Source organism: Monodon monoceros, unplaced genomic scaffold, assembly GCF_005190385.1.
Source record: "Monodon monoceros isolate NGI ecotype Baffin Bay Population unplaced genomic scaffold, NGI_Narwhal_1 Super_Scaffold_10, whole genome shotgun sequence".
Lineage (NCBI taxonomy): Eukaryota > Metazoa > Chordata > Mammalia > Artiodactyla > Monodontidae > Monodon > Monodon monoceros.
This window is the reverse complement of record NW_021703766.1, coordinates 44,502,694-44,519,331: the sequence shown is the minus strand read 5'-3', so window position 1 is coordinate 44,519,331 and position 16,638 is coordinate 44,502,694. Positions and strand designations below refer to the sequence as shown.

Genomic DNA, 16,638 nt, shown 5'->3' with positions numbered 1-16,638 from the left:
CCCCCATAATATACTGAAGTCATGTTTTGTTAGTTACCCCTCAATAACTCTGCTCTGATCCCTTAACACAAAACACTCATGTTCACTTTCAGGCCTTTCCATTTGTTGTTTACTCTTCTTGGAATGCACTTCCTCATATACTCAAATGGCCTGAGTCCTTACCCTCCATGTCTCAGCTCAAATATCACTTCCTCAGAAAAGGGTTCCTGACCATCTTACCTCATTACCTAAATTTGCCTTATCCTTAGTAGTTTCCTTCATACTATATTCACTATGTGATGTTATTTATCTACTTATTTGTTTAAATGTTTATTTTATGTCTTCCCTAATATAATACAAGCTCCATTTATTAGCCAGATATAATAATGAATATATTTTTAGGTAATGAAGCCACATATATAAATCTAAGTGCACAAGAGGATCTGGAAAACATTTGAGTCCAAAATACAAATTAAAAGGTGCATAAGGAAGAAGACAGTGCCCATCATTGAACTGGGAGAAAAATATAAGAAGAATAACAAAGGGAGTGGTTAATGAAGTAAAGATAAAAGTCACTGGGTAGCTCATGCAGAGTATTTATTTCTACTTTAGAGTACAGGTATTTTATCCAACGTGAATGAACCTTTCCAGCCAATATTTCAAGTGTATGTCTCCTTGACCATTGGGCTTTCACCTACACCGATGTATTCCCATAATTTGACTTGCTCATACTTACCTGTACATCATCTTCTTGTTTCTTCTCTCACAACCATCCACGGCTCTTTCCCTTGCTCCAATAATGTAATCACATCTGGCTTAGAAATGGAAGGTCCTATTTACAAAGAAAAAAAAAAATAGCACATGATATAGAAGAAAACATTGCTCAGTTTAAATAATAATAATAAATTAAAGGTGTCAAAATAATATTGAATAAGATTTTCCAGAAGAGGGGGTAAGGGAATGAAAGAACAATAAATCAGTTAGGTAGGGTAAGTTCAAAGAAAAAAAAAATACACACACACACACACACACACACACATATATATATATATATATATACACACACACATATATCCTCTTTTTCTTGAAAGCATGTATAATGCCATAGTTGAAAATACAGATCTTGGAGCCTTAGTTCAGTTCCTGCGTTTGCCACCTTCCAGCTGTGTCTGACCTTTGGGAAAGTCACATAAAACCCACTGTGCCTCAGTATTCTCACTTATAAAACGGGAATAATAAGGCTGTTAGAAGGAGTGAACAAGCTGACATATATATGTATGTATATGTACATACATCTCCGTATGTATATGTATTTGTACATACATTTATGCATGTAAATGTGCGTATATGTACACGCATCTATGCATGTATGTGTATATGCGCATACATTTATGTACATATATGCACATGCATTTATGCATGTATATACATCTGTGTGCGTGTGTGCATGCATTTATGCATGTATATGTACATACATTTATGTAAGTATATGTACATACACGTGTGTATGTATATGTACATATATTTATGTACATATACGTACATACATTTATGTACGTATATGTACATAATTTATGTATGTATATAAAGTGCTTAGAGCATTGCCTATTAAATACTAAGCAAAATGTTAGCTATTAACATTATTATCAATATTGTTTTACAAAGAGTATACAAGAGGAGCTATCTGTAGGATATTAATTGCAATTAAAATGTAATGTTCATTGATTATAACTTTCAACCACAAAACAGAAAAATTTTCTCCTAAATAGACTTTGTATTCTTCAGTTTTCAATGAATTCCATTTATCTAATCCATTGTTATATAAATTGTAGGGGCTCTTTTAGAGCAATTCGAGGAATTCAGGACCCTGTGTCAGGCTGATCTCTCTGCAAGTGGATCAGGTAACAAAATGGAGTGTCTATAGAAATTCTGAGCATAAATAAATAGGAAACCTGGACTATTTGACAATGGTTATATAATAAATGCCAGAGAATTCTAAACTAGATCCTATTCATAAAGGAAGAGAGGCAACTGTAAGTAAGAACAGAGGAGGTATGAATGTCACTGAAGGACAGGGAAGATAAAGATATTAAATGGAGATGTGATTTCCAACTTGACAAAGCTCAAACCACTTCTTTGGGAAAAAGGAACATGGAAGTGTAACTAGTTTCCTAAAAGCAGCCTTGAAAATCAGAGTGGAAAAAAATACGTATCTTAAAGGCAGATTCTAAATTATTCTAAGTCACTTGAGGCTTATAAACATACCCAGTGAGACCAAGTTACCATAGTTCTCCATCATCACATCCCGGTACAAGCTCTTCTGAACAGAGTCAAGATATTCCCACTCCTGCTGAGAGAAGTCTATGGCCACATCCCTGAATGTCATAGATCTCTGAAATCGCAAACCTATGTATTAATGGGGAAATTAAAGGAATATTTTGAAGGCAGAAGGAGAGAAGATAAGGATCATACTGTAGGAAGACAGCAATATAGCAAGTATGTAGGCTAAAAATCTTTAATACAGGAGGGAACTGAAGCAGAACATATACATATTTTTGAAGAAGTCTGCTAGAATAAACAACATTTCCTGGCTTGTTAAGTATCTGAGCCATTTGACAATAGATGAAATAATAACATTTGGTTATTAAATTAAATAGTAAACACAAGCATAATGCCTGATAGGTATCTGTCACATAAATTCTCAGTAAACGTGAGTTGTCAAGGAAAATTTTTGCTTTTTAGAGAAAAGAAAATTTAATCAGCTTTTTTTTAAAATGTAGTATAAAGTCTCAATTTTAGAAAATAGGGTTTATATAAAATTGAGAATTCCCTCAAGTATTAAATGCTTCATTATGTCAGATCTTATCATAGTATATATATATTTTTAGAAATCCACATAATTTTTGGCACATGACATTATATCTTATGGATATATCAGATTTAAATGCACAACATTTAGGATGCACAACATATGTAAGGTCTTCTCCAATCCTATGATCCTGTATTCGCCTACTATTTATGATGATACATTTTTTTTTTGCTGCCATCTACTATCTGTCATTGAACACCTGGCTTGTGCCGAGTGTGACAGGCAATGATTACTTAGGTTACCAATGATCATCTTCTGGTATTTATGCCCTTGTGTACTCTTCTTCACATGTGTATGAGTTGAACTGAGTGACTTGCTTTTAATAAACAGAATATGGGTCTTCCCTGGTGGCACAGTGGTTGGGAGTCCGCCTACCGATGCAGGGGATGCGGGTTCGTGCCCCGGTCCAGGAAGATCCCACATGCCGCGGAGCGGCTGGGCCCGTGAGCCATGGCTACTGAGCCTGTGCGTCCGGAGCCTGTGCTCCGCAAAGGGAGAGGCCACAACAGTGAGAGGCCCGCGTACCGCAAAAAAAAAAAAAAAAATCCATCTTACTCAAAGACAAATATGTGCCCTTCCTCAGTTCTCAGCAGATAGATATTTAAATAGATGTTTATAATGCTGAACAGGGTTTTTCTCATTCTCTGTAGTTGCTGAGGCTGAGGAAGGAGGGATAGAGATATATATAATTAGGATGTGAAAAAATGCAGAATCTAACAAATGAATGAATCTTATTCTTCAGCATAACATGGGGATTTATATTAAAAATCTTTATTTTCTGTTATAATAACTATCTTCGGAAATATTGTTTGTATTTGCATCATACCTGGAATTAGAAATTAGTGCCACTGGGACTTCCCTGATGGTTCAGAGGTTAAGGCTCCACACTCCCAATGCAGGGGGCCTGGGTTCAATCCCTGGTCAGGGAAGTAGATCCTGCATGCAACAACTAAGAGCCTGCATTCCGCAACTAAAAGATCCCACATGCCGCAATGAAGATCCCAGGTACTGCAACTAACACCTGGCACAGCCAAATAAATAAATAAGTAAATTTTAAAAAAAAAAGAAAGAAAGAAATTAGTGCCATTTTCTCTGAAAGTAACTTTAAATCCCTAAATTATTAATTCTGAAAGGATGTCTTATTTAGTAATTTGGTGCCACGAATAATTAAATTTTAAATAAAATTCCTAATCTCTAAAATGTGAAAACAGAATGTTTTTCAAACAAGGAGACACTCAGCACTTCCTTTTCCCTAATGCAGAGGTATAAGGAAATCTATGACTGGGTTAGATATTTTTTTTCAAACTAAGAATAGGACTCAGTCTCCTTTATTTGATCATTATTTTGCCAAAACAAAACCACATGGAAATGTTCACACATAAAAAGCTAGAAACAGGGTCTTCCCTGGTGGCACAGTGGTTAAGAATCCACCTGCCAATGCAGGGTATATGGGTTCCATCCTTGGTCTGGGAAGACCCCACATGCTGTGAAGCAACTAAGCCCATGCGCCACAACTACTGAGCCTGCACTCTAGGGCCTGTGTGCCACAACTACTGAGCCCACGTGCCACAACTACTGAAGCCCCCGCGCCTAGAGCCGGTGCTCCGAATCTCGCACCGCGCACCACAACAAAGAGTAGCCCCCGCTCGCCACAACTAGAGAAAGCCTGCGCACGGCAATGAAGACCCAACGCAGCCAAACAAACAAACAAACAAAAAAACATATACACCAAAATATTAAAAGTGATTATTTCCAGGCAGTGGGAATAAGAGGTATTCTTAATTTCTTCTTCCTAATTTCTTAGGAAATTAAAATTTTGGTAATAAGTCTGCATTAATTCAATCATCATAAATAAAACATAAAGATATTTCAAAGTATTCAAAATATTTTAAGTCATTATTATGGCAGAGGCTATATTTTCATCATTTAAAAAAGTCTATAAATAGCAGGCCTGCCATGAAGTATTGCTATGACTGAAACAACTACCACTTACCTATTCTTGAATATCCTTTAGCTGTATCACACTTATATAACCAGACACATACCACTATAAAGATTTTTCCACTACTAGAAAGGGAAATAGCCTTTGCAGATTAGGGTTGTATGCAAAATGGGCAGAAAAGTTTTGAATACACAGAAGGTGTTCAATAAATGACTATGCACTTTCTATTCTCTTCTGAATAACCTATTAAAATATCATTTTGGATACAATCCTTGCAAAAGGGTTTTACAAAATTCTGTTTTAAAAAATGAACGCCATATATAATTTTAAATTTTCTTGGGTACTATTATCTACAACTATGAAGATGATTTAACATTAGATCATGGCCATTTTTCCTTATCATGACTAATTTTTATAAACAGAAATTTTATTATCTACATAATATTGTCTCATGGATGTCATGTGGGTTTCTTAATCATTCTCATTATCCTGGCCACTAATTTTTTTTCTTTTTTTTTTTATTGGCATATAATTGCTTTACAATGTTGTGTTAGTTTCTGCTGTTTGGCCACTAATTTTGTACAAAACTGTCCCAAGGTATAACAATTTTTGATTCTAGATAAAAACCCAGGTCTAAATCTTTTGAATTGTGCAAATGTGGAAATGTGCAAATATACAGCGATTATCTATAAAATTTCGGGGGTTGTGGTCCCCTCTACCCCCATAAATACAGACAAAGGAACCCTGGTTAAGAACTCCTGTTCTGGACACTTGAATTCTGGCTCAGTCGCTTTATTTGCAAGCACAAGTCACAATTAACCTCACATTTTCGTTGCTTCTTAACTACTGAAACCTGCAGGGGAATAATCAGTCACCACAACGCTGAGCGTGTATTAAAATACACCCTCCGTGGCTACATCCGCTGTGACCTCATACATAAAACCAAAATGAAGTAAGAAATGGGCGTTCACAGTAGGTTCCTGCCGTCAGAGCTCAAGAAACGCTGTCATCCTCAAATACACAAATGAACTTCAGAGGACTCCTAGGAACAACAATCCCAGGAAGGAATCCCATTCTTGGAGTCTCTCTATCCATTCGTTTCTAGAATCCTGACTCAGGGGCAATCCCTAATCTAAAATTCCCATCCTAAAAGCCATTCTGTACCTTCTTACCAAAAACCTTCATCGAGGGCTTAGCATGTGGTTTCCCCCTTGGAGTCATTTCTCCGTGGCAGTCGTATGTGCCTGACAGGAGGGTGGAGAAAGCAGCAGAGAACCTAGGGCCATGGGTCCTTGAGACATTCCCCACAAGTCCACCGCAACCCACGCTCACATAAAGGACACGCATCTTACGTCCGCGTCATGCAAGGATAACCACGCACCTCTCAGTCTCACTACGGGAACTCACCGCCCGGCACCACCCCGCGGCCCTTCGCACGGAATACGGCCTCTCACAAACACGCACGCTTCCCGATTTTCTCCCAGGGCTGCAACCACCGTCCCCGCTGCTCAAGCGCCCACAGCCCCGAGGGGGCGGGCGGACTCGCAAGGCTGCGCTCCCAAAGTCCACGCTTTGAGCGCCCCCGCAATCCCACCCTCACCGCCACTCACCGTCCCCCACGGGCTCGGGCTACGTCTGCACAGCCGTTTCCGCGGCGACCCACGCCGGTTTCTTCCTCGGACGGGTGCCACTCGCGCAGCGCGCAACAAGGGACACGGAAAAAAGGCCCGAAGTCGAAGACACCTCGTCGACTGTGGGAGGTACAGTACAGGGTAACAAAATTCCTAAAGCAAAGCTGCCGCCCCGGCCCGGCCGAGAGACTTCTGGGAGTGACTTCCGGACTGCGCGTGCGCAGCACAGATCTAGGGCCACTGGAGGCCTGACCCCAGGCTGAGGGCGAGCTCACTGTTTCCCACGGCCAGAGGGAGGCTAGTCCTGGTGGCACCGCACCAGCGAATTGTGAGGAGGGGACGGCGGAGCTCTTATTTTCCGAGGGCTCAGGCCTGTGTGTGAGGGTTCACCCTGTTGAGTCAGTGATGTGACGCCCCCCACACACCAGGGTTATGGAGCACTTGACAGGTGAGCACCTGAACTTGGGTTTATGATCTAACCATGCTGTATGTTTGTGTATGTATTTGTGTGTGTATGCATGTTGGGGTGTATGTATCTTTCCTAAAATTCCCATTACACCTGAAATCACAGGTGCTTACTATATTTCCATTTTAGAGTCAACGCTTCTGAGATCAAAACAGGTACAAAGTTACACTGTTTAGTGGCAAAGCCATGTTTCCAGGTTGGGATAAGCTGGATAAAGTAAGACTCTACCGTGTAATGTATTCTCATTGTAGAAAAGGAGAGAGTGAGTTTGGGTCCTTTTTAAGGTCACCGACTGTAGGAAATCTTAGAAATTTAGGAAAATAAATACTTTTCCACATTTCACAATATTACGCCCACCAGAAACTTTTTGTTACAGTAAAATTTTTCATCCCTCTGTTGTTTTATGCATGGGTGGACTTGACTACATAAAAGCCCATAGATGGAGAAACGTCTTTAATTTTTATTCCTGGTCATGAGATCCCATTGAAAAATATCTCGTTTCTTAGGCATGTGACAGTAATATAAATTGTGGGCACAGACTCAAAATTTGGGAAGAAGAAGGTGTCATCAGGAGAATCAAGGCTACATCCATATGTATTTAGATTCATGAGGAAGTTGAGCAAATGAGAAATATAAAGTCAGTCATCAAAGAATGTCCATATTTTAGTTGTCACCAGTATTACGTATTTGAAATATGTAACGCATAACAATTCAAAAGGCATAGAAGTGTTTAAATAAAAGATAAGCAACATTTCCTTACATGTATCCCAGTCATACATCAGCTCACCTTAAAGTCAACAACAATTTGATTTTGGTGTGTATCCTTCTGGAGAAGTTATTATCATATACAAATATGTACTTTCTATATATATGTATGTAATGATTAGGGGTTTGAGACCCTGTGAGGCTCAAATACATTAAGACAACACATGAAAATTTAGGCCTTACAATACAGGAGAAAGAAGGAAGCAACATGAAATATTTGCTCTTTAGTGATTTCATTATAAAAATTAATATTACAGTAGTCCCCCCTTATCCTCCGGGGAGATTTTCCAAGACCCCCAGTAGATGCCTGAAACCATGAACAGTACTGAACCCTATATATACTATGTTTTTTTCTATAAATATCTATGATAAAGTTTATAAATTAAGCTCAGTAAGAGATTAACAGCAATAACTCATAATAAAATAGAGCAATTATAACAATATACTGTAATAAAAGTTATGTAAATGTGGTCTTTCTCTCCCTCTCGAAATATCTTATTGTAGAAGTTTAATGCCTTTTCCATCTTAACTAAGTGCTTATCATGCACTGTTGCTGTAACGTTTGTCTGCAGCGCCTGTCTCCATTTTCCTTTCAGTTCAGTCTCTGTCTTTGAGGTACAACAACAAAACTAGCATGAATTTCTTTTTCCTTCTTCACAGTTTCATGCGTGGAAAGTTTGTCCTTATTATAGATCTTAGCAACCTCAGAATATGATTTTATTTCTCTCCTTATTATGTGGAGAATTTTAATCTTTTCACTTGAAAGCAGCACTTTGTGGTATACCTGAATTGCCAGCATTATTACTCTTGCATTTTGGGGCCATTATTAAGTAAAATAAAGGTTACTTACTACTTGAACACAAGCACTGTGATACGGTGACTCTCGATTCGAGATGGCTACTAAATGTCTAACAGGCAGGGTATGCTGGACAAAGGGATGATTCGTATCCAGACTAGGTCAGAGCAGGTGGTGTGAAATTTCATCACGCTACTCAGAAAGACACACAATTTAAGACATGAATTGTCTATTTCTGAAGATTTCCATTTATTATTTCACAATGCATGTGACCATGGAAAGCGCCACCACTCTGAAGGGGGGAATACTGTATCTCAAAATGTGGACATAAAAAACAGGGAGAGACTAATCATTCATAATACACCTGTACAATAAAAACCAATATAAATATTTTAATGTTTTTTCCAATATTCTTATTGTGATAAAATACACATATAAAAGTTACCATCTTAACCATTTTTAGGGCACAGATCCCTGAAATTAACCAAGCCTTCAGCTGTAAGTTGCATGCCTTTAATAGACTCCAGTTCCAAAATCATTACATCCAGACAGATTCTGCAGTGCAATTGTTGTCTACGTGGAGAGACAGATTCCTGATGTTTCTACTATATCATCTTCCCAGAATTTTCTAGTATGTGTGTTCTATGGATTTTTTGGTGTGCATTTTGAAGCACAAGTACTTAGTATGTAATATCTCCTGCTTTGGCCCTTAGTACCATAGCAAAAAAAACCCCAAGCAAACAAAAACAAACAAAACTTTCTCATTAAAAAAAGCACATTAACAAACATTTAATGGCTGAATAATTATATTAGGGGTGTTTCATTATTTATTTTACAATCCCAATCTTTGGAGCATTTAGTTGTTTCCAATATTATGTGGTTGTAGACAATGCTGATATTAATATATATTTATACAGAAGACTTTCCTGCATATTTTGGACTACTTTCTTACGATAGATTGGTAAGATAAAATGACCAGAGAAATAATTTTTTAATGACTCCTAATTAAAATTTCCACCAGAGCTATAAAAATTTTGAGTTCAGCTGTGCTACCATAACTAATTACTATTTTTTTTAAGAATCATTTTGGAGCTCTAGCCTTGAAATGCAATTACAATGGGAATCATTGCAGGAGAGAACACCTGGGGTATATAGATTTCAAGAACTCTACTCAAAGCTAAAGAGAAGCCCACTCCTTTCTTATTTTATGCCAATTCTTTTTCTTTTACCCTTTTACTAGTTTAAATATAAAAGAAAAAAAACAACATTAAATAATAGATATTCTCCTCCCACAAGATATTCACAGAACTGCTGCATCTATGGTGATTCTCTTTTCTGGAATGGGCATACATCATCAGGTCATGTTAAACATCAGGAGAACTAGATCTCATCAGAATCACATTGAACTAGTTGATTTATTTATTTCTTCCTTGACAGCCAGATAATCGGAGACTCAGGGGCCCCAGTAATTTCCGGAATTGGAAAAAACCACCTGGGACTGAAAGGGGATATTGGGTAAGTTTCATAACATTTTCTATCTCAACTGCAATGGAATGAACAAGACAACAGACAGATGCATTAAGTTGATTTCAAGATCTTTTCCCAACACAGGCTTCTACCATAGGGATAATGTCTCAAGCAGAGAAATTCCTAATACTCCTAAATCATTTTGAAAACCCATTACTTATTTTTGAGGAGCCAGAATCAGATATGTGGAGCTGTAGACTGGAAGCAGAAGCAGTTAACAATGGAGATTTTAGGCAGGTTGCTGAGGAAGACTGTTTCTCCAGCCCTCCTTAAAGAATTCAACAAGGTTCAAAGCTTCAGGGATACTTGTGAATGTGTCCACATCTACTAGAAATACAGGAATTTTCTTTGATCAAAAAAAGTTGTATTGGGCACTTCCCTGGCGATCCAGTGGTTAAGTTTCTGAGCTTCCACTGCAGGGATGGAGATGGGGGGTAAGGGGGGCACGCAGATTCAATTCCTGGTTGGGGAACTAGGATCCCACATGCCAGCACGGCGCAGCCAAAAAATAAAAAAGTTGGATCTTCTAGAAATTTTTAAATGAGTAGTAAACAATGATTCATGTCAATAAAAGCAAAGAAAAACAAAACAAAAAATATACTAGTTACACAGGTGCCATTTCCCCTGGTGTGCTGAGTTCCCTTCTCTTATCTGAAGTGCAGAGCTCACACTGAAGCCCCACAAAGCATCCCTTTCTGTATGCCTATTACATCTTCTAGAGTTTTGTTACCAAAAATCTGGAAAAACTAAAACATACTTATTTCTAAAGAGTTCACCTAAAATCTTCTATTCCATTTATCTCTATTATTATTTATGTAAATATTATCATAACAACGCTTCTTACTGATAAATTTTGTGACAGAAATATTATGAATTTACAGACTTTCAGTAAACCTAGTACATTCAACGTATTATACTTAATATTGATGACTTTAAAAACATGTCTGTATTAATTAAACCAACAAACTTAAACGTGTTTTCACTCATTAAAAAATCAGTCCTGGATCATGTGATCCTTTCAAACTTTAATTTGTTGTACTTAGAAATGTTTGACTTGTAAGCACTTATTTTCCTTTAAGCCAATTAGAACTCATTTACAAATTAATTTTTACATAAAGATAGAATCAGAGATCTCATAGCTTCATTTTAAAACCTAGCCATGAATCAAGTATTTCAATATAAAACTTATTAGTTTATAAACAACAGTTGGAATAAGTTAAGTTTACTCATTTGAGTTTTAAAAGTCCTCTTTTTGGGGTCCCCTGGTGGCGCAGTGGTTGAGAGTCCGCCTGCCAATGCAGGGGACACGGGTTCGTGCCCCGGTCTGGGAGGATCCCACATGCCACAGAGCGGCTGGGCCCGTGAGCCATGGCCACTGAGCCTGCGCGTCCGGAGCCTGTGTTCCACAAGGGGAGAGGCCACAACAGTGAGAGGCCCGTGTACCGCAAAAAAAAAAAAAAATCACTTGACCATATACATAAGGGATTACTTGTGGGCTCTCTGTTCTATTCCATTTGTTGATATGTCTGTCTTTATGCAAGTACCACACTGTTTTGATTACTGGTGCTTTGTAGTAAGTTTTGAAATCAAGAAGTGTGAGTCCTCCAGATTTGTTCAAGATTGTTATGGCTACTGGCAGTCCTTTGAGATTCCATATGAATTTTAGGGTGGGTTTTTGTATTTCTGCCAAAAACATCATTGGGATTTTGATAGGAATTGCATTGAATCTGTAGATTGCTTTCGTTAGTACTGGCATTTTAATAACATTAAGTCTTCTAATCCATGAACGTGGGATGTGTTTCCATTTATTTATGTCTTCTATAGTTTCTTTCAGCAATGTTTTGCAGCTTTCATTGTACAAATCTTTTACTTCCTTGGTTAATTCCACTATTTCATTCTTTTTGATGCTATTGTAAATGGACTTGTTTTTGAAATTTCCTTTTCATATTGTTCATTGTTAGTGTATAGAAATGCAATTGATTTTTACATGTTGACTTTGCATCCTGAAACTTTGCTGAATTCATTTATTAGATCTAACAGCTTTCTTATGGAATCCTGAGGGTTTTTTACATATAACATCATGTCACCTATAAACAGAGATGACTTTACTTCTTCCTTTCGAATTTGGATGCCTTTATTTTTCTTGCATAAATGATCTGCTGAGAACTTCCAGTACTACGTTGAATAGAAGTGGTAAAAGCAGGCATGCTTGTCTTGTTTCCTGATATTAGATAAAATCTTGACGTTTATCAAATATTATGTTTGCTGTGGGTCTTTCATATAGCTTTTATTTTGTGGAGATAGTTTCATATATAGCTTTTGTTATGATTGAGATGATTTCCTTCTGTTCCTATTTTGTTGAGTGTTTTTATCATAAAAGGGTGTTGAATTCTGTCAAATGCTTTTTCTGCATTAATTGAGATGATCGTTTTCTTCCTTCATTTTGTTGATGTGACATATTACACTGATGAACTTCCATATGATGAACTATCCTTGCATTTCAGTAATAAATCCCATTTGGTCATTTTGTATAATTCTTTTAATATGCTGCTGAATTTTTTGCTAGTACTCTGTTAAGGATTTTAAAATCAATGATCATAAGAGACAACGTTCTGTAGCTTTCTTTCTTGCAGTGTTTTTGAGTAGCTTTGGTAACAGGGTTGTGCTGGTCTCAAAGAATCAGTTAGGAAGTATTCCCTCCTCTTCAACTTTTTTGAAAAGTTTGAGAAAGATTAGTATTAGTACTTGTTTAAATTCACCAGTGAAGCCACCAGATCCAGGACTTTTCTTTGTTGGGAGGTATTTTTTTGGCCATGCTGCATGGCTTGCAGGATCTTAGTTCTCCAACCAGGGATTGAACCCAGGCCATGGCAGTGAAAGCCCGGAATCCTAACCACTAGGCCACCAGTGAACTCCCTATTGGGAGATTTTTTTTGTGACTGAGTCAATTTCCTTACTACTTATAGAGTAGTTACCAGTCTATCCAGGTTTTCTATTTATTCATGTTTAACTCCATGGTTTTGTTTCTAGGAATTTGTCCATTTCACCTAGGCTATCCAATTTTTGGCATACAATTGTTCATACTACTCTCATAATCCCTTTATTTCTGTATAATTGGTAGTAATGTCTCCCCACTTACACTTTTTTGTGTGTGAATTTATTTTTTAATTTTGTATCACAACTTTTTTTTAATTCAAGTATAGTTAATTTACCCACTTTCACTTTTGATTTTAGTAATTTGAGTCTCCTCCCTTTTTTCTTAGCTCATTTAGCTAAAGGTTTGCCAATTTTGTTGATCTTTTTGAAGAACTTCTGGTTTCAAGATTTTCTCTGTTGTTATTCTGTTCTCTTATTTCATATACCACTGCTCTATTCTTTATTTCTCCTTCTGCTAGCTTTGTGTTGTTTGTTCTTTTTATAGTTCTTTAAGCTGTAAAGTTAGGTTGCTAATTTGAGACCTCTCTTGTTTTTTAATATAAGCACTTATAGCCAAACATTCCCCTTTAGCACCACCTGTATGCCTTAAATTTAGTTTTCTTTGTCAATCATACTTCAGTAAAGCTGGTGGGAAAAAAAGATGGTCCTTGTTGGGGCTGCATATGTCTTTACCAAAAAATACAGAACCCTCACAGCCTCTGCTGGGCTTACTGCCATGAATAGCTATCTCTGTGTCAGACTCAACGCGTACTCCTTTGTTCTGCTTAATCACGGGTGTTAGTGGCACTCAGGCACGCTCCCAGTTTTCTGGATGTCACACCCCACAGGGAAGGAGTTTGTGTCCTGCCACTGCAGAACAAAGTGGGCTGTGTGCAGCTATATTGCCGTTGTCAGATGTGGAGTTGATCGGCTGGCTATGGGTTACTGACACATTGCAAGGAACTAGAACTTGTGCATCCTATCTCCTCTCTTGCTATAAGTAAACACTGTTCTACTTGATCCTGGGGTGTATTTTTACTATTCTCCATGACCTCAAATCATGCACTGGTCTTTTTCTTGGTGGCACTTATCTACCTTGCAACCTTGGCCAAAGAGCCTGGGCACTCAGTAAATAGTGAAAAAGGGGGAATGCCATAAATGACTTTCTAATATAAAGTACAGTATAAATTCTCTGAAGGTGAACAGTATTTGGATCATAACTGAAAAACTTAAAACATTGTTTAAATTCCAAGGAGTTCCTGCCAGCCTAAATTATTTGATGCTTTATAAGAACGGAACCATGTAAAATCCTTCTCATATTCTCTTCATTTAAATTGTTTCTCAAGTGGTATAATTCCACTGTCTACTATACATATATCCCATAAAGTCTCTCTCCAGTATGAATTCTGTGATGTACCTTAAGCATTGAACTAAGTCTAAAGGACTTCCCACATTTGTGGCATCCAAAGGGTTTTTCACCAGTGTGAATACTCTGATGTACTTTAAGGCTTGAACTGAGCCTAAAGGACTTCCCACATTTGTTACACTCAAAAGGTTTCTCACCACTGTGAATACTCTGATGTCGAGTAAGGCGTCCATACACACTAAACGCCTTCCCACATGCCTTACATTCATAGGGTTTCTCACCAGTATGAAATCTGTGGTGTATAGTAAGTTGATGGCTACTCCTAAAAGTCTTTCCACACTCCTTACATTCATAGGGTTTCTCACCAGTATGAATTCTCTCATGTCTAACAAGATGTGAAGCATGACTAAAAGCCTTCCCACAATCTTTACATTCATAGGGTTTTTCACCAGTATGAATCCTGTCATGTTGTATAAGGTTTGAGGCTTGACTAAAGGCCTTCCCACATTCCTTACATTCATAGGGTTTCTCACCAGTATGAATTCTCTGATGTATTCTAAGTGTTCCAACATCACTAAAGGCCTTCCCACATTCCTTACATCCATAGGATTTCTCACCAGTATGAACTCTTCCATGTTGAGCAAGGTTTGAAGCACGACTAAAGGCCTTCCCACATTCTTCACATTCATAGGGTTTCTCCCCAGTATGAATTCTCTTATGTACTTTAAAGTCTGTAAGACGACTAAAGGCCTTGCCACATTCCCTACATTCATATGGTTTCTCACCAGTATGAATTATTTGATGTACTCTTAGGTCTGTATGACGACTAAACGCCTTGCCACATTCCTTACATTCATATGGTTTCTCACCAGTATGAATTATTTGACGTACTCTTAGGTCTGTATGACGACTAAAGGCCTTCCCACATTCCTTACATTCATATGGTTTCTCTCCATTATCAATTCTGTGATGTAGAGTAAGAGATGAACGTTTTGTATAAATGTATGTTTTTCCATTGCTGATTATTTCATATCTTGAGTCCAAATCTACAACAAATAGGAAAAAAAAAGTTTCTTTGACCACAAAACATTTTATAGAATTAAGAGAAAATTGAAAATTTCACCCATTAGACATGGTTTAAAGAACTCTAAAATACAGTTATAAAACTTGAAAATTTAAAAGGAGGGCTCAGAAAAAGTAAATTTATGCAGTAGAGCACTGGTAAACAAAGACACGCACAGAACACATCCAGCCCTGATTTGTAGTATTTGCCAATGTCTGTGGTGTAAATACTCCCACCACAGGCAATTCCAAGCTATCAGTGTAATGTAACTGAACCTGGACTTAGGGATGATAAGTAAAATCTTGTCCCTAGAGAGCCAGTATCAGCCAGCTCTAAATACCACTTCCATCTAAAATATAAATATATACACATATAAAATTTAAAAAAGCAATTATACCTGATCATTCTTCAATTACAATTCCCCTAAAAATACACATTTCTGCCACTGTGACTCTTTCCCTCCTATGCATAGCCATGTGTGCTTTTATTTGTTCTTCATAACACATTAAGATATTGAGAGTCTTTACTTAGTTACTCCTCCCCTGACACTTTATTATTTATGATCCTTACATATGTTCAACCTGTTTCACTCCTTCATATCTTTTCTCAGGTCCTTTCTAGCTTTCCCTTTAACCAAGGCCAACCATTCTGGTCATCCCCAGAAAAGTATGTCCATCAATTCTCTGACATATACCAGGTATACCAGTTGTATGGTATTTTGAACATTTAGGGACTTTGGGCAAAAGAGGGAACTTGAATTATATAGAAAAGTCTAGAAGAATGCCAAGAATTATATTAAAAAGAATTGGCAGTTGTGGGCTGAATGATAAAAATCTGTATGAAGTACCATGAGCAAAATCCAAAGCGTTTAATGAGGGAGCTATGAGCTGAGGGCAAAAAAAAATCTTCTTGTAACTACAGTATAGTATGTGTACAAAAAGTTGAAATAATATTAACAACAATCTTCAAAATTGAGTAACAATAGAAATTAATAAATATTAGAAAACCAAAAACCCTTTCATCTGGAACTGGAAATGCCCTCTCCAAAAATGCTAGATCACTATGGAAAGAAAAAACTGAAATAAAAGAGTTCTAGTAAATGGACTACACAGAAAATAAGCACATATCAGAATTTTGGGCATTCAATTTCACCATGCAGAGAACTCAAAACTTAAAATAATTATCTCTATAAAAAAGGTGAGTTGAGGGCTTCCCTGGTGGCGCAGTGGCTGGGGGTCTGCCTGCCAATGTGGGGGGTGCGGGTTCGTGCCCTGGTCCCGGAGGATCCCACGTGCCACGGGGTGGCTGGACCCGTGGC

General features: G+C 37.6%; 1 protein-coding gene across 1 annotated transcript in view; it reads right to left on the bottom strand.

The window, feature by feature from the left end:
• LOC114903113 (zinc finger protein 331-like) overlaps positions 1-16,638 on the bottom strand; it is a 41,991-nt gene that overhangs the window by 15,587 nt on the left and 9,766 nt on the right. Inside the window, 4 exon segments of the mRNA XM_029235923.1 lie at positions 2,247-2,385; positions 4,842-4,915; positions 6,401-6,541; positions 14,259-15,303. Coding sequence (XP_029091756.1) covers positions 2,247-2,385; positions 4,842-4,915; positions 6,401-6,541; positions 14,259-15,303 — 1,399 coding nt within the window.